At 43.6% G+C, this 19,019-nt stretch overlaps 1 protein-coding gene across 3 annotated transcripts in view; it reads right to left on the minus strand.

Moving 5' to 3' along the window:
• LOC111978368 (tight junction-associated protein 1) overlaps positions 1-19,019 on the minus strand; it is a 145,325-nt gene that overhangs the window by 23,066 nt on the left and 103,240 nt on the right. For all 3 annotated transcript variants that reach the window (XM_024008389.2, XM_024008388.2, XM_070448428.1), the window contains 3 exons: positions 14,578-14,644; positions 3,396-3,503; positions 3,130-3,213 (listed from right to left, as the gene is read on the minus strand). In XM_024008389.2, coding sequence (XP_023864157.1) covers positions 3,130-3,213; positions 3,396-3,503; positions 14,578-14,644 — 259 coding nt within the window. The remainder of the gene's footprint in view (positions 1-3,129; positions 3,214-3,395; positions 3,504-14,577; positions 14,645-19,019) is intronic.

Genomic DNA, 19,019 nt, shown 5'->3' on the forward strand with positions numbered 1-19,019 from the left:
GACAACGACCCTAAGCACACAGCCAAGACAACACAGGAGTGGCTTTGGGACAAGTCTCTGAATGTCCTTGAGTGGCCCAGCCAAAGCCCGGACTTGAACCCGATCGAACTTCTCTGGAGAGACCTGAAAATAGCTGTTCAGTGACACTCCCCATCCAACCTGACAGAGCTTAAGAGGATCTGCAGAGAAATATGGGAAAAACTACACAAATAGAGGTGTGCCAACCTGAGACTGCACTTGTGAAGGTGGTAAATTACCTTTTAATGGCGTCAGACCGAGGCTCTGCATCTGTCCTCGTGCTACTAGACCTTAGTGCTGCCTTTGATACCATCGATCACCACATTCTTTTGGAGAGACTGGAAACCCAAATTGGTCTACACGGACAAGTTCTGGCCTGGTTTAGATCTTATCTGTCGGAAAGATATCAGTTTGTCTCTGTGAATGGTTTGTCCTCTGACAAATCAACTGTACATTTCGGTGTTCCTCAAGGTTCCGTTTTAGGACCACTGTTGTTTTCACTATATATTTTACCTCTTGGGGATGTCATTCGAAAACATACTGTTAACTTTCACTGCTATGCGGATGACACACAACTGTACATTTCAATGAAACATGGTGAAGCCCCAAAATTGCCTCGCTAGAAGCCTGTGTTTCGACATAAGGAAGTGGATGGCTGAAACGTTCTACTTTTAAACTCGACAAAACAGAGATGCTTGTTCTAGGTCCAAGAAACAAAGAGATCTTCTGTTAAATCTGACAATTCATCTTGATGGTTGTAAAGTCGTCTCAAATAAAACTGTAAAGGACCTCGGCGTTACTCTTGACCCTGATCTTCTTTTGACGAACATATCAAGACTGTTTCAAGGACAGTTTTTTTCCATCTACGTAACATTGCAAAATCAGAAATTTTCTGTCCAAAATGATGCAGAAAATTTAATCCATGCATTTTTACTTCTAGGTTAGACTACTGCAATGCTCTACTTTTCGGCTACCCGGATAAAGCACTAAATAAAACTTCAGTTAGTGCTAAATACGGCTGCTTAGAATCCTGACTAGAACAAGAAAATTGATCATATTACTCCAGTGCTAGCTTCCCTACACTGGCTTCCTGTTAAGGCAAGGGCTGATTTCAAGGTTTTACTGTTAACCTATAAAGCGTTACATGGGCCTTGCTCCTACCTATCACTTTCCGAGTTGGTCCTGCCGTACATACCTACACGTGCGCTACGGTCACAAGACGCAGGCCTCCTAATTGTCCCTAGAATTTTCTAAGCACAGCTGGAGGCAGGGCTTTCTCCTATAGATCTCAATTTTTATGGAATACGTCTGCCTACCCATGTGAGAGACGCAGACTCGGTCTCAACCTTCAAGTCTTTACTGAAGACTTATCTTCAGTAGGTCATATGATTGAGTGTAGTCTGGTGAACGGAAAGGCTCTGGAGCAACGAACCGCCCTTGCTGTCTCTCTGCCTGGCCGGTTCCCCTCTCTCACTGGAATTCTCTGCCTCTAACCCTATTACAGTGGCTGAGTCACTGGCTTACTGGTGCTCTTTCATGCCGTCCCTAGGAGGGTGCGTCACTTGAGTGGGTTGAGTTACTGACGTGTTTCCTGTCTGGGTTGGCGCCCCCTTGGTTTGTGCTGTGGTGGAGATCTTTGTGGGCTATATTCAGCCTTGTCTCAGGATGGTAAGTTGGTGTTGAAATATCCTCTAGTGGTGTGGGGGCTGGTGCTTTGCAAAGTGGGTGGGCGTTATATCCTTCCTGTTTGGCCCTGTCCGGGGGTATCATCGGATGGGGCACAACGTGTCTCCTGACCCCTCCTGTCTCAGCCTCCAGTATTTATGCTGCAGTAGTTTATGTGTCGGGGGGCTGGGGTCAGTTGGTTATATCTGGAGTACTCCTGTTTATCCGGTGTCCTGTGTGAATTTAAGTATGCTCTCTCTAATTCTCTCCTTCTCTCTTTCTTTCTTCTCTCGGAGGCCTGAGCCCTAGGACCATGCGTCAGGACTACCGGGCATGATGATCCCTTGCTGTCCCCAGTCCACCTGGCCTTGCTGCTGTTCCAGTTTCAACTGTTCTGCCTGCGGCTATGGAACCCTGACCTGTCCACCGGACGTGCTACCTGTCCCAGACCTGCTATTTTCAACTCTCTAGAGACCGCAGGAGCGGTAGAGATACTCTTAATGATCGGCTATGAAAAGCCAACTGACATTTACTCCTGATTATTATTTGACCATGCTGGTCATTTATAAACATTTGAACATCTTGGCCATGTTCTGTTATAATCTCCACCCGGCACAGCCAGAAGAGGACTGGCCACCCCCCATAGCCTGGTTCCTTTCTAGGTTTCTTCCTAGGTTTTGGCCTTTCTAGGGAGTTTTTCCTAGCCGCCGTGCTTCTACACCTGCATTGCTTGCTGTTTGGGGTTTTAGGCTGGGTTTCTGTACAGCACTTCGAGATATTAGCTGATGTACGAAGGGCTATATAAAATAAACTTGATTTGATTTGAAACTTGATTTGTAGCGTCATACCCAAGAAGACTTGAGGCGGTAATCACTGCCAAAGGTGCGTCAACAAAGTACTGAGTAAAGGGTCTGAATAATTATGTCAATGTTTATTTTGAACAAATTTGCAAAAATGTTGCTTTGCTATTATGGGGTATTGTGTGTAGAATGATGAGAGAAAAAATCTATTTAATCAATTTTAGAATAAGGCTGTAACGTAACAAAATGTGGAAAAAGTCAAGATGTCTGAATACTTTCCGAATGCACTGTATTGTACACACATGGGCAATCAATACTATGATGTACAGCACTCAAACACACAAGCTGTGATAAAGTGGGCAGGCAAACCTCAGCTTTTTTATCCAATTTTGATTCTCTTTGTTTTTCTCTTTGCCTAGTCCTCTCTGACGCCAGGGTCAGACAACACATGTAAAGAGCTCAGCAGCCTTTTTTTTTAAATCACCCAGGTGACCGCTCTCTCCCCATTTCTCCCTCTCCCACATCCAAGAGTGTCACTACGGAGTGAAAAACACATTCAAGCTCCAACAATGCCACTGTGACAAGTGGAATACGTTTTATATACAAGCCTCAATCATTTCCACTAAACGATCAGAGCTATACTTACATCTGCAAACTTGTGGTTTCTGAAATGGGACTTATTGCACTTCAANAGCTGCACGGCCAAATTGCAATCTTGCCGATAGCGCTCCTGTCAGGGAGAAGAATCAACAAGGCCATTTCTCACACAACACTCCGACACACTTTATTCGCAGAACGGTGTGGTTGATCTGCTTAATGTCTTAATCTTACCACACACCGTGGTCCTACATTATACACAACTTAATATCTGGCATGCGATAACTCAAAGAGGGACCGTGAGATAACACCCACGTTCAACTCCTCCAGCTTGTCAATGGTGTTCTTGGCGTCCAGGAGTTTGTTGGTGAGCTCCACTATCTCCTGGTCCATTGTCTTCTTGTCCCTCTCCACTTTACGGAGCTGCAGAACGAGAATGGTGAGGGGAGAATAATGTTAGAGAGCAGCATCACGCATCATTCACACAGGGATAACCATAGCCAATGTAGCGGTGCACTAGCTGCTGGACTCTCTGTTTGAGTAAGTACACCAGAGGCGGCTGGTGGGAGGAGTTATAGGAGGACGGGCTCATTGTAATGGAATAAATGGAACGGTATCAAAACAGACCAAACGCATGGGGACCACACGTTTGACTCGGTTCGATTTTATTCCATTCCGGCCATCACAATGACGCCGTCCTTTTATGGCTCCTCCCACCGGCCTCCTCTGAAGTACACATGAGTGATTTCCTCATTGATTAAAGTTAAAGCATGTCTCCTCCTTCATCCTCTCCGCTAGCTGACACAGCAGCACAGACGGAGGCTGCTGCTTTTGTTCTCCGCTCAGCTCAGCAGTGTGGTTAGAGAACAAAAAACACACAGGGGCAGGACGTGTCCTATATAAACAGATCGATAGCACATTATGAAGTAACACAGTGTGAACTCAAATGACTCTGGGTCTGAGTCTGTGCCGAGTCCCCCTAATATGTAGTTACTCCCTCTCCTACTCACCCATGCAATATGTTAAGGGAAAAACGACCGATAACTTTAGGAAAACACCTGGGCAGGTGACATGCCAATTGTATTTTTTTTAGAGGGCTAGCGAATCGCTTCAGTTATTATACAGTTAGGTGAGTGACAGGTAGATTACGGAAGGGCCATGACAGGCAACAATTGATCAAATTCTCTGTAGCTTCAGCGCTAACATTATCTGATGTATTGTTATAAATCAGGATTTAAGGGATTCTCTAATATAAAAAGATGTCTCTGATTTCAGAGGTACCACAGGAACAGCCCGTGGTCCTGAGTAGCTGTGGTGACTATCCTTTAAGTAAGACTTAGCCTACAAATTGTGCTTGGTACAGTAGGGACCTCACACTATATGTGCAATACACCTGTCAATTTGAGTGAACAACAGAAGATTTCCCTATTTCAAATTGGAAAAACAAACCACCGGTTTTCTCTGTGCTTCTGAACATTCTCTCGGAGCAAATGATCCCCCAAACCCGAGCTGGAGAACTTCCAAACCAATTAAGAGTGCGGATCCAGATTCTGTGACTCCTGCGTGTGTATGTGTAGTGCGTTTGTGTTAGTAAGCGAGAGCAGGTCCAGATTGGACAAGAATTTGGAATACATCAATATTGTGCATTAATATTCACCACAGGTTCATTAGAGCCTCCAGCGAGCCCACTGCGAGTGGCTTGGACCTGCACCGACACCCTGTAAGCCCACCAGCCGAGCGCCACCCTGATCAGGCTTGCTGTTCTGTTCGGGGGGGGGCCTACCTGCAGCTTATAACTGACATATTGTAAATTTACTGGATGTTAACTGAAGCCGGCACAGAGCTCTGTCCGGTTGTTTCAGATCCAAATCCTCACCAAGGGATAGGCTATAGCCACTAACATTAAATCACACCTGCTTGAAGAGAGGATAGAGAATCAGTGAGAAAGGGAGTTACTGTGAGACATTTACACAGAATGAGACCCAGACTGTAGCTCCTGCTCCATTGCTTGCCATGTCAAAAATGAACCAATTATCTGTACGGTATATTCTCAACTGGAGAGTCTGAGGAGAAAAATAAATAAATAAAAGCACAGAGAAAAGAAGCCAGTCAGCGCCTCATTGCCATGCAGAGACGCAGCTCAACTGGGCAAAGACACGGCCATAAAACACCTTAGTGATCTCTACTACAGCACTTGTGCAGCAGCGCATAACAAGCCTACAGTAACTCAAAAAAGGGGATATATAGAGAGGTGGGGGACTTGACACTAGAAAAGTAAAGTTTGAACCGCTAGGCACACCTAGAGAAACACATTATTTCCCCCCCAACCTCAACCCCCCATAGCAGCGCTACAGACAGGATGATCTACAGCGGGACATCTAGGAGCAGTTTGCCAGGACAAGACAGGAGGATGGAGAGACTTCTTATTCAGAAACAACAAGCAGAGCAGTAATGAAAATGACAACAGTAATAAATGATCGGAGGGGGGGTGATGGGGGAGGTAGTCGGGAGAGAAAAAGAATGATAACGCAACTGCGTAGACCCAGGTTTGACTGATCGCAGCCTGATGATGAGACAGCCCGTCACGAATCGGCAGCATGAGGAGAGAGAGGAAGAGAATGAGAGAAAGACAGAAAAAAAAAATAAGACAGACGGCTGGTGAGAACAAAGACAACAAGACAGGACATTTTGGTCTCTTTTACACGAGATCGCCAGTGCTTCATCGGCTAATAAGGTTCCTGATTGCAAACTCCTCTACCGCAACACGTCAGAATATGTTGAAACAGGCATGCAATTTTAGGCCTCAACTGTTCGCCAATTTAGGCCTATTCCCAATCACACTATCAATAGACCTCTAAAGAGAACTGGGAAATCTCATCAATTTAGGCTCAACACAAAAATAATGGAATCCCCAAGGATGAGGAAGGAGGATTTTAAAGCTGTGTACTAGGGGTGACCGCGAGTACTCGATTCAAGGTTTGCAATTTGTTTACTTATAATTGAATAGAAGTACTACATTTTGAACTATTCTGCTCGTTAAATTTATAAGCACTGGCAAAATGTCTAACTAAGTTGTGTTTGTCTGGAGTATGTCAATCGCTTTGAAAATAATGTGTTGAGTATCAGAACAACCAGTAATTGGAACAATTACCGCAAACTTTTCCCCTTCAACCCCGTTTCACGCTAAGATGCGAGTATTCAAAATTATTTTAGGCCAGCAACACAAAACACCGATACTCTTTCAACTGCCCATCCCCTGGCTAAAGGCCACCTTTGACCGAGTGAGTGTGGGGACAGAGCATGTTTTGGGCAGAGTAATCCTCTGGCCAGTTAAAAGAGATTACCTCACATCAGGGCCAGTCCCCCCCCCCCACACACACACCGTCCCATCTTCAAAGCTCCGACCAGCCCATTCATCCTCTATCATCTATTTTGCTAGCTACCTCTTCTACACTGACAGCAGGGCTGGACTAAAATCAGACAGTAGAATGTTGGTAGATAATACGACAGTAAATAGGCCTATGTGGTGTGAATCCATTCTGGGAGGGCTAGCCTCTGGTTAACGGGCAGTCAAGGGAAACTGCTTGTAGTTCTACTCAGATCACATGCCATGCAGAGAGTTGGCAGTTTCACAGCAACATAGTTGGTCTTTCCCTAGTAACACAGTGCAGCTTGACTTTGATTGTCACACAGCTATCAGAGGGGACAGGGGACCATACGACAGTCACCAGCAAAGGATCACAGTTATATACACCCCGATGCCAGTTTATTAGGTACACCCATCTAGTACCGGGTCAAACCCTCCTTTGCCTCCAGAAGAGCCTCATTGCTTCAGGCATGGAAGGGTTGCTCAATTGGTACGAACGGACCTAGGAAAACATTACCCACACCATTACACCACCGATACCAGCCTGTACCGTTGACATCAGGCTGGATGGGCCCATAAACTCATGCCACTTCGCCAAATTCAAGGACCGACGAGTTGTGCGTTCTGAGATGCCGTTTTGCACACTGTTGTACTGTGCCGTTATATGACTATTTGTGGCCCGCCTGTCAGCTTAATTCTTGCCATTCTCCTTCGACCTCTCATCAACAAGCTATTTTCGCCCACAGGACTGACGCTGACTGGATGTTTGTCATACCATTCTCAGTAAAGACTAGACAATGTCGTTCATGAAAAGCCCAGGAGGCCGGTCTGCCTGCTTTATACAGCAAACCCCGGCCACGTGACTCACTGTCTGCAGGAGCGAACCATGTCCGTGAACGGGGTGGTGTACATAATAAACTGGCTACTACTTAGTGTATATACAGGACACACCTAGTCATTCAAGGGTTTTTATTTTTTTGCTATTTTCTACATTGTAGAAGAATAGAGAAGATATCAAAACTATGAAACAACACATATGGAATCATGTAGTAACCAAATATGAGTTTAAAAAAATCTAAATATATTTTAGACTCTTCCAAGTAGCAACTCTTTGCCTTGATGACAGCTTTGCACACTCTTGGCATTTTCTCAACCAGCTTCATGAGGAATGATTTCCCAACAGTTCCCACATATGCTGAGTACTTGTTGGCCGGTTTTCCTTCACTCTGTAGTCCAACTCATTCCAAACCATCTCAATTGGATTGAGGTCGGGTGATTGTGGAGGCCAGGTCATCTGATGCAGCACTCCATCACTCTCCTTGGTCAAATAGCCCTTACACAGCCTGGAGGTGTGTTGGGTCATTGTCCTGATGAAAAACAAATGATAATCCCACTAAGCAAAAAACAGATGGGATGGCGTATCGCTGCAGAATCCTGTGGTAGCCATGCTGGTTAAGTGTGCCTTGAATTCTAAATAAATCACAGACCGTGTCACCAGCAAAGCACCCCCACACCATCACACCTCCTGTAATCGAGCATGTAATCAAACCCGCTGATGCTCCAGATACTCAACTAGTCTAAAGAAGGAAAGTTTTATTGCTTCTTTAAATCAGAACAACCGTTTTCAGCTGTGCTAACAATTGCGAAAGGGTTTTCTAATGATCAATTAGCCTTTTAAAATGATAAACTTGGATTAGCTAACAACGCGCCATTGGAACACAGGAGTGATGGTTGCTGATAATGGGCCTCCGTACGCCTATGTAGATATTCCAGAAAAAAATTGCAGTTTCCAGCTACACTAGTAATTTAAACATGAACAATATCTACACTGTATTTCTGACCAATTTTATATTATTTTAATGGACAAAAAAAATCTGATTTTCTTTCAAGAACAAGGCCTTTTGTAAGTGACACCAAACTTTTGAACGGTAGTATATATGTATATATACACTGCTCAAAAAAATAAAGGGAACACTTAAACAACACAATGTAACTCCAAGTCAATCACACTTCTGTGAAATCAAACTGTCCACTTAGGAAGCAACACTGATTGACAATAAATGTCACATGCTGTTGTGCAAATGGAATAGACAACAGGTGGAAATTATAGGCAATTAGCCAGACACCCCCAATAAAGGAGTGGTTCTGCAGGTGGTGACCACAGACCACTTCTCAGTTCCTATGGCTTCCTGGCTGATGGTTTTGGTCACTTTTGAATGCTGGCGGTGCTTTCACTCTAGTGGTAGCATGAGACGGAGTCTACAACCCACACAAGTGGCTCAGGTAGTGCAGCTCATCCAGGATGGCACATCAATCGGAGCTGTGGCAAGAAGGTTTGCTGTGTCTGTCAGCGTAGTGTCCAGGCATGGAGGCGCTACCAGGAGACAGGCCAGTACATCAGGAGACGTGAGGGGCCAACAACCCAGCAGCGGACCGCTACCTCCGCCTTTGTGCAAGGAGGAGCAGGAGGAGCACTGCCAGAGCCCTGCCAAAATGACCTCCAGCAGGCCACAAATGTGCATGTGGGTCTGCTCAAACGGTCAGAAACAGACTCCCATGAGGGTGGTATGAGGGCCCGATGTCCACAGGTGGGGTTGTGCTTACATCCCAACACCGTGCAGGACGTTTGGCATTTGCCAGAGAACACAAGCATTGGCAAATTCGCCACTGGCGCCCTGTGCTCTTCAACAGATGAAAGCAGGTTCACACTGAGCCACATGAGCACGTGACAGACGTGACAGAGTCTGGAGACTCCGTGGAGAACGTTCTGCTGCCTGCAACATCCCCTTCCAGCCATGACCGGTTTGGCGGTGGGTCAGTCATTGGTGTGAGGGTGGCATTTCTTTGGGGGCCGCACAGCCCTCCATGTGGCTCGCCAGAGGTAGCCTGACTGCCATTAGGTACCGAGATAGGATTCCCAGAGGCCCTTGTGAGACCATATGCTGAACACATTGCACATTTGTGGCCGGCTGACGGTCATTTTGCAGGGCTCTGGCAGCGCTCCTCCTTACACAAAGGCGAGGTAGCGGTCCTGCTGCTGGGTTGTTGCCTCCTACGCCTCCTCCACGTCTCCTGATGTACTGGGCCTGTCTCTTGTAGCGCCTCCATGCTGTGGACACTACGCTGACAGACACAGTAAACCTTTCTTGCCACAAGCTCGCATTGATGTGCCATCCTGGATGAGCTGCACTACCTGAGCCACTTGTGTGGGTTGTAGACTCCGTCTCATGCTACCACTAGAGTGAGAGCACCGCCAGCATTCAAAAGTGACAAAACATCAGCCAGGAAGCATAGGAACTGAGAAGTGGTCTGTGGTCACCACCTGCAGAACCACTCCTTTTTGGGGTGTCTTGCTAATTGCCTATAATTTCCACCTGTTGTCTATTCCATTTGCACAACAGCAATGTGAAATTTATTGTCAATCAGTGTTGCTTCCTAAGTGGACAGTTTGATTTCACAGAAGTGTGATTGACTTGGAGTTACATTGTGTTGTATTAAGTGTTCCTTATTTTTTTTGAGCAGTGTACATACATACATAGATACACTACTGTATGCATACACACACAGACACAGGGCCTTTAGAAAGTATTCATACCCCTTGACTTATTCCACGATTGTTGTTACAGCCCGAATTCAAAATGGATTAAATGTATTTATTTTTCTCAACCCATCTACACACAATACCATATAGTGAAAACATGTTTCTAGAAATTCACACATTTATTGAAAATAACATTTAAGAAGTATTCACACCCCTTAGTCAAAACATGTGTAGAGTCACCTTTGACAGCAATTACAGCTGTGAGTCTTTCTGGTAAGTCTCCAAGAGCTTTCTACACCCTGGATTGTACATTTACAAATTCTTCAAGCTCTGTGGGCGTTGTTGTGGCATTGCTAGATAGTCATTTTCAAAGTCTTGCCATAGATTTTCAAGGCGATTTAAGTCAAAACTGTAACTAGGCCACTCAGGAACATTCAGTGTCGTCTTGGTAAGCTACTTCAGGTGTCTAGTGTAGTTGGAAAGTATTCAGGACGTCTTGTGGGGTTGTTGGTCCATTGCTAGATAGTCATTTTCAAGTCTTGCCATTAGGATTTTCAAGGCCGATTTAAGTCAAAACTGTAACTAGGCCACTCAGGAACATTCAGTGTCGTCTTGGTAAGCTACTTCAGTGTCTAGTGTAGTTGGAAAGTATTCAGACGCCTTGACTTTTTCCACATTACAGCCTTATTCTAAAATTGATTAAATCGTTTTTCCCCCACATCAATCTACACACAATACCCTATAATGCCGAAGCAAAAACAGGTTAAGACATTTTTGCAAATGTATAAAAAAAAATACAAAACTGAAATAATACATTTACATAAGTATTCATACCCTTCCGTCTGGCCACTCTACCATAAAGGCCTGATTGGTGGAGTGCTGCAGAGATGATTGTCCTTCTGGAAGGTTCTCCCATTTTCACAGAGGAGCTCTGGAGCTTCATCAGAGTGACCATCGGGTTCTTGGTCACCTCCCTGACAAAGACCGTTCTCCCCCGATTGCTCAGTTTGGCTGGGCGGCCAGCTCTAGGAAGAGTCTTGGTGGTTCCAAACTTCTCCCATTTAAGAATGATGGAGGCCACTGTGTTCTTGGGGACCTTCCATCCTGCAGAAATGTTTTGGTACCCTTCCCCAGATCTGTGCCTCGACACAATCCTGATTCAGAGCTCTACGGACAATTCCTTCGACCTTATGGCTTGGTTTTACTCTGATATGCACTGTCAACTGTGGGACCTTATATAGACAGGTGTGTGTCTTTCCAAATCATGTCCAAACAATTGAATTTACCACAAGTGTACTCCAAGTTGTAGAAACATCTCAAGGATGATCAATAATAACAGGATGCACCTGAGTTCAATTTCGAGTCTCATAGCAAAGGGTCTGAATACTTACGTTTTTTTATACTTTTGCAAACATTTCTGAAATCCTCTCCACTTTTCACACTATTGTCTGTAGATTGATGAGTAAATAAAATGTATTTTATCCATTGTAGAATAAGGTTGTAACGTAACAAAATGTGGAAAAAGTCAAGGTGTCTGAATACTTTCCGAATGCACTGTAATGTTGATTCAGGCACAGAAAAAAAGTTGATCTATATAGTGCAAATGAATGCGTCTCCGCGTGGCATCGCATTTCTTCTGTATGGCAGTCCTGGAGGAAGTGCGCGACTGCGCACAAGCGAAGCTTAAAGGGAACAACATTAAAGCCATAACAAAGGAGTTGAATAGTTATTGAACAAAATATTTCAGCTTTTAATTTTTAATTTTATTAATTTGAAACATTTCTAAAAACATAATTCCACTGACATTGTGGAGTATTTATTGTGTGTAGGCCAGCGACACAATATCTACATTTTATCTATTTTAAATTCAGGCTGAAACAACAAAATGTTGAAAAAGTAAAGTGGTGCAAATACTTTCTGAAGGCACTGTGTGTGTGTGTGTGATATGTACAGTTGAAGTTGGAAGTTTACATACACCTTAGCCAAATACATTTAAACTCACGTTTTTCACAATTCCTGACATTTAATCCAAGTAAAAATTCCCTGTCTTCGGTCAGTTAGGATCACCACTTTATTGTAAGAATGTGAAATGTCAGAATAATAGTAGAGAGAATTATTTATTTCAGCTTTTATTTCTTTCACCACATTCCCAGTGGGTCAGACGTTTACATACACTCAATTAGTATTTGGTAGCATTGCCTTTTAATTGTTTAATTTGGGTCAAACGTTTCAGGTAGCCTTCCACAATGAGCTGGGTGAATTTTGGCCCATTCCTCCTGACAGAGCTGGTGTAACCGAGTCAGGTTTGTAGGCCTCCGTGCTCGCACACACTTTTTCACTTCTGCCCACACATTTTCTATGGGATTGAGGTCAGGGCTTTGTGATGGCCACTCCAATACCTTGACTTTGTTGTCCTTAAGCCATTTTGCCACAACTTTGGAAGTATGCTTGGGGTCATTGTCCATTTGGAAGACCCATTTGCGACCAAGCTTTAACTTCCTGACTGATGTCTTGAGATGTTGCTTCAATATATCCACATAATTTCYCTTCCCCATGATGCCATCTATTTTGTTAAGTGCACCAGTCCCTCCTGCAGGAAAGCAGCCCCACAACATTTGTTTATACTTGCATACTGTTGTTTGTACAGAGGAATGTGGTAACTTCAGGCGTTTGACTTGTGGAGATCTACAATTCTTTTTCTGAGGTCTTGGCTGATTTCTTTTGATTTTCCCATGATGTCAAGCAAAGAGGCACTGAGTTTGAAGGTAGGCCATGAAAAACATCCACAGGTACACCTCCAATTATGTCAATTAGCCTATCAGAAGCTTCTAAAGCCATTACATTCTCTGGAATTTTCCAAGCTGTTTAAATGCACAGTCAACTTAGTGTATGTAAACTTCTGACCCACTGGAATTGTGATACAGTGAATTATAAGTGAAATAATCTGTCTGTAAACAATTGTTGGGAAAATTACGTGTGTCATGCACGAAGTAGATGTCCTAACCGACTTGCCAAAACTACAGTTTGTTAACAAGAAATTTGTGGTGTGGTTGAAAAACGAGTTTTAATGACTCCAACCTAAGTGTATGTAAACGTCCGACTTCAACTGTGTCTGTCTGTCTGTCTATCTATCTATCTATCTAAAAAAACTATTCTGACAGTCCATCTACATTTTATGGGAAAACAACATTGGGCCAGGGGGCACGTTTCCTTTGACAATGTGATTGGAAAGAATGGACATAAAGTATGCACACACATACCACCGACTCACACACCGACACACAAATACCCTCCCCCCACCCCTCCCAATTAACATTGTTAGTATTATTCTGTTGATTTCCAAGACCTGTTGATTTTTTATTTTCGATTGTTAATGACTAGTTCTATTGTAACATTGTGTTTTGGCAATACGTATCAGTATGTCATCCACAATAAAGCACATTTCAATTGAATTGAGAGGCTAATCAAACAACCATCAGACGTGTGGGGACAGCAGCGCACATCTAACATCCACGCATACTTTATGTCCTGATATTTAATACATGATTGATGTTAGTGGCGAAACAATGATGATGTGAATTCATGTTTGTTATGTATGGTTGGGGAGTCATATTGTGAATCTCCCGATAAACCTATAACAAGCATCATACATAATTAACCATGTTTTAAAGGGACGGTCTGGGATTTGCCATTGTGGGAATATATACAACTGTCCCTCTCTTTGCACATAAATTCCATAGTTGTCACTTGTGGTGGGTTTGGAACGTGCGCGCACACAGGTTTTCCCTGGTGTGCTGCCACAGGGAATAGCAGAGTTGTGGACCTTCCCATTTCCCAAGGGGTCTGGCAGAGACATGCGTGATAGAATAATTTGGCAATTAAGTCAATTCCCTCCGTGCTAATCCCTTGCAGCACTCTGTACCACAGAACCTTCCAAAACAAAATCCTGCAACATAAATGTCTGACAGGTGTGGGATAATGGCATGAGAGTGCACTTTAGATAATACACACACAGCTGTATGGGAAAGACTGTTCCCCAATACAGAATAGATCCACTGACCTGGTATACTGGGAAATTCAGTGACATAGAAACCTGCAATTGGAAGTTGTAGTGTTTGCAATTCCATAATACGTTTGACCAGGGTAAGGTCAAAAGGAAAATTAATATTTTGAGCTATGAATGGAAGGACTGACCATCCATGATATCAAAAATATAGTTTAACCATGTTTTGAGGCCATACTGTTTGTTTACAAACATTGGAGTAATGCAAACATGTATTTGGGGTTCTGATGTGGTATGACAGTTGAACTAAGCTAATGAGGCATTTATAAGTTATATTCTTAAAGAATCAATGGATACGTATCATTCATTCATATGTGCATAAGTAGATGTAGAGACTACATATCATTCATTAAAAAAATTCAAAAATGTATGTAGCAACCGCAGATTGCCCCTTTAACTTCATGGTACAAGTTGTGCGTAAAGGTTTCCGTTCAAAAGTAGTCACCAGAAGAACACGTAATGTGTATTGACCAATGAAAACCTATATAAAAAGCTCAGAGGACAGCTGAAAGAGGTGAAAGGTTACCAGGGCATGAAGCTTCTCCTCCAGGTCCTGGTTGGCCCGCTGGGAGGCAGTGTAGCTGTTCTGCAGTCTGTGGAGAAGAGCAGAAAACAGAATGTGTCTCAGTTAATAGTGCAGTGCCTACAGATAGAAAGGTTAAATCGGAAATCCACAGATGGTATGCTGCTGACTGATATGAGCCCACTGGTACAGAACGTAGCACTGCAGTAAGAACTCTTCAAACACTTAGAAATAACAAGAAACAAGAAATAATCATTTTTTAAATGTATGCAATCAACTCCCATCATAGTTCAGATGATGCGTTGTCTTCTCATGTGCGTCTCGTCTCAGACTGGTCGTCAAATAAATTAAAGAAACTGGCCATATAGACCAGAGTTATTGCCGCAATAAGGCACCAGAAAATGGGCACGTCCTGAAGTACGGATACTGTTCTTTTGGCAGTCACATACCCGTACATTTAGTTTGGTTTATTTCCATTCACATTCAACAGCAGAGCGGTATGAATTTTCTCAGAGCATTTAATGACGCCGTCTGAGTTTTTCAACAGGTTAGACTTTCGGCACAAATTACGAGAGATGGGAGGAAAGGGGAGAGAGGAGTCTGAACTAAACCCATTTCAATAGGGCCAAGGGCAATTACTTTCCCACTGTATCCAGTATCCACTGCCTCCTAAATTTGCTAGATAAATTCCACTCTAAAATGAGAGGTTGTGGATTTTATGCCGAATGCAATTATGATGCAGAAGAAATTCAAAGCGCTAAAATGGCAACGTAACAATTTTACACATAGTTTTGCTTTTAATGGATGAGATGGGCCCTGCAGGCATGTACTGTACAGGTATTGATGTTCCTGTTCTATAGAAATAGCTTACAACCCCTGATTAGGATAATGGTGGTGCACAATCATCATCAGTCACGCTCACAATGTGTAATGGTGAGCAACAGTAAAGAGGTGTGGGAATCAGGAAGTTCAGGGCACCAAAGCACACTGCTTTCAGTGAAATCTTTCAGTGAGTGTGACTCATGAGAAATTACGTGCAAGTCAACTCCATGTGAGACTTCTTGAACAAAGAAACACCCCCCCAATTTTTTTTTAGAAAATCTGTATTTGAAAGGTGTCATGAATCTTTCGCAGGTTGACGTTTATCGTCATGAATCTTGCCCTGCGAGTAGAACTGAGTGGTTTCCGCTAGTTGGGCCAGCTGCAAAGTCAAAATTGGATAAGGGTTAGGTATTATGGTTAGCAGTGTGGTTAAGGTTAGGTTTCAAATCAGATTTCATGACTTTGTGGCTGTGCCAGCTAGTGTACCTACTGCAGAGCTGCCACCAGGGCAAGTTTCACAACAATAAATACCAACCTGCGAATCTTTCAATACCAGTAATTTCTAATCACCTCTCTATGTCCATTGTTATATTAGTAATTTTGCCTTTGTTAACCTTTGTATGGTTCAAACCCCATCTCACAGAAACCCCGGAGCATATGATTCAGGACTATGACTGAAAATCCAACATCTGAAATCCAATAGAAGTGTCAAAAAAAAAGCACCCCGATGATGCTCACAAAGCACTCTGCCCGTCACTCTTCCCATTGAGAACGGATTACAAGGCCACAGTCTAGCAGCTTGTGATCCTTTCCCCGGTAGTGAGGTCTGCACAGTGCACCAGGGCCATCCTCTCTAGCCTGTTAGTCTCATCTCCTCTCTCTGCCCTGAGCCATACTGTTTGCTCATTTGACCATGCAGATGTGGACATGTTACAACAACTGCCTCTCCCGGGCCAACTGGCCAAGTGATTGATTCATCGATCGAACAATATTGCATAAGGACACACACACTGGTGTAACCTTGCCCTGATTACAACCCCACTGCAATGACACTAAAGCTATTGCAGTGTCCAGCATGTATCAGCGCTACCATTGCGTATCAATTGGATTCATACTCCAAAAACACCTGGATTTGACTGACATAATTCCCTCTCAATAACACCAGCATTTCTTATTACCCTCTGGCACATCCTTCTCATTCCTCACTAATTAAAAAGTGTTCACTGCAAATCACCACCGATGATTTTCGCTCTCTTTGTCCCAATCAAAAATTCATAAACACATTTGAGCAAAGCTCACTGATTCCCACCGAGACCACAGTGGTAAACTCCCGCTGTATTTCAGTGTTCAGAGGATAGTGATTAATTTTATTTAGAGCTGATGGAATTCAGAAAAAATAGGCAGAGCAATTAAAGTCACTTGATAGATCCACCAAGAAGTCGAATTGAATAGTCTGGCTGCCGTAAACAAATTAAATCAAGTCCTCAGAGAGTAATTCACATGTGAAGGCTGCTCCTGGGTTGGGTAAAATTGTAGTCGTAAATACAACAATTGGCTTCTCATTCCCAGAGCCTTTTCTCCATGCAGCGTGATCTCTAAAAGCATCCGTGTAATGGTGCTGCTCGGTGATAATCAGATAGGACATAGGAGTGGAGCATACTCATTAAACAACGGTGATCCAATTGAACCATTACCTTTGCTGAGGCCGCATTGAAATGTGTGATCATCTAGTATGGACCTGCGCATCCCGCATAGGCATGTAGCCTCATGCTCCGATTTATGATGGAAACACTGCAGGGATAATTGAAAGTGACTGGCTGCTCTGACCAAAAAACAGGAAGAGACGCCTCTTGATTGGAGATAAACTGGGATGATTGCTTTTGAATTCCACACACACACAGGGGATTTGAAATAAGCAGCCATGTGTTTTTTCCTGGAGTCTTGACTTAAACATGTGCATTTTTTTTTTACATTACTGCACCCCAGAGCAAAACCAATTCAAAATGCACATGAACAGTAACTGACAAAGCTGTTTTTCCATATACAGTGGGGAGAACAAGTATTTGATACACTGCCGATTTTGCAGGTTTTCCTACTTACAAAGCATGTAGAGGTCTGTAATTTTTATCATAGGTACACTTCAACTGTGAGAGACGGAATCTTAAACAAAAATCCAGAAAATCACATTGTATGATTTTTAAGTAATTCATTTGCATTTTATTGCATGACATAAGTATTTGATCACCTACTAACCAGTAAGAATTACGGCTCTCACAGACCTGTTAGTTTTTCTTTAAGAAGCTCTCCTGTTCTCCACTCATTACCTGTATTAACTGCACCTGTTTGAACTCTTTACCTGTATAAAAGACACCTGTCCACACACTCAATCAAACAGACTCCAACCTCTCCACAATGGCCAAGACCAGAGGGCTGTGTAAGGACATCAGGGATAAAATTGTAGACCTGCACAAGGCTGGGATGGGCTACAGGACAATAGACAAGCAGCTTGGTGAGAAGGCAACAACTGTTGGCGCAATTATTAGAAAATGGAAGAAGTTCAAGATGACGGTCAATCACCCTCAGTCTGGGGCTCCATGCAAGATCTCACCTCGTGGGGCATCAATGATCATGAGGAAGGTGAGGGATCAGCCCAGAACTACACGGCAGGACCTGGTCAATGACCTGAAGAGAGCTGGGACCACRGTCTCAAAGAAAACCATTAGTAACACACTACGCCRTCATGGATTAAAATCCTGCAGCGCACGCAAGGTCCCCCTGCTCAAGCCAGCGCATGTCCAGGCCCGTCTGAAGTTTGCCAATGACCATCTGGATGATCCAGAGGAGGAATGGGAGAAGGTCATGTGGTCTGATGAGACAAAAATAGAGCTTTTTGGTCTAAACTCCACTCGCCGTGTTTGGAGGAAGAAGAAGGATGAGTACAACCCCAAGAATACCATCCCAACCGTGAAGTATGGAGGTGGAAACATCATTCTTTGGGGATGCTTTTCTGCAAAGGGGACAGGACTGCACCGTATTGAGGGGAGGATGGATGGGGCCATGTATTGTGAGATCTTGGCCAACAACCTCCTTCCCTCAGTAAGAGCATTGAAGATGGGTCGTAGCTGGGTCGTCCAGCATGACAACGACCCGAAACACACAGCCAGGGCAACTAAGGAGTTGCGTAAGAAGTAAGAAGCATCTCAAGGTCCTGGAGTGGCCTAGCCAGTCTCCAGACCTGAACCCAATAGAAAATCTTTGGAGGGAGCTGAAAGTCCGTATTGCCCAGCGACAGCCCCGAAACATGAAGGATCTGGAGAAGGTCTGTATGGAGGAGTGGGCCAAAATGTGACTGCTGTGTGTGTGCAGTGTGTGCAAACCTGGTCAAGAACTACAGGAAACGTATGATCTCTGTAATTGCAAACAAAGGTTTCTGTACCAAATATTAAGTTTTGCTTTTCTGATGTATCAAATACTTATGTCATGCAATACAATGCAAATTAATTACCTAAAAATCATACAATGTGATTTTCTGTATTTTTGTTTTAGATTCCGTCTCTCACAGTTGAAGTGTACCTATGATAAAAAATGACGGACCTCTACATGCTTTGTAAGTAGGAAAACCT

This window comes from Salvelinus sp. IW2-2015, linkage group LG18 (genome assembly GCF_002910315.2).
Source record: "Salvelinus sp. IW2-2015 linkage group LG18, ASM291031v2, whole genome shotgun sequence".
Taxonomy (NCBI): Eukaryota; Metazoa; Chordata; class Actinopteri; order Salmoniformes; family Salmonidae; genus Salvelinus; species Salvelinus sp. IW2-2015.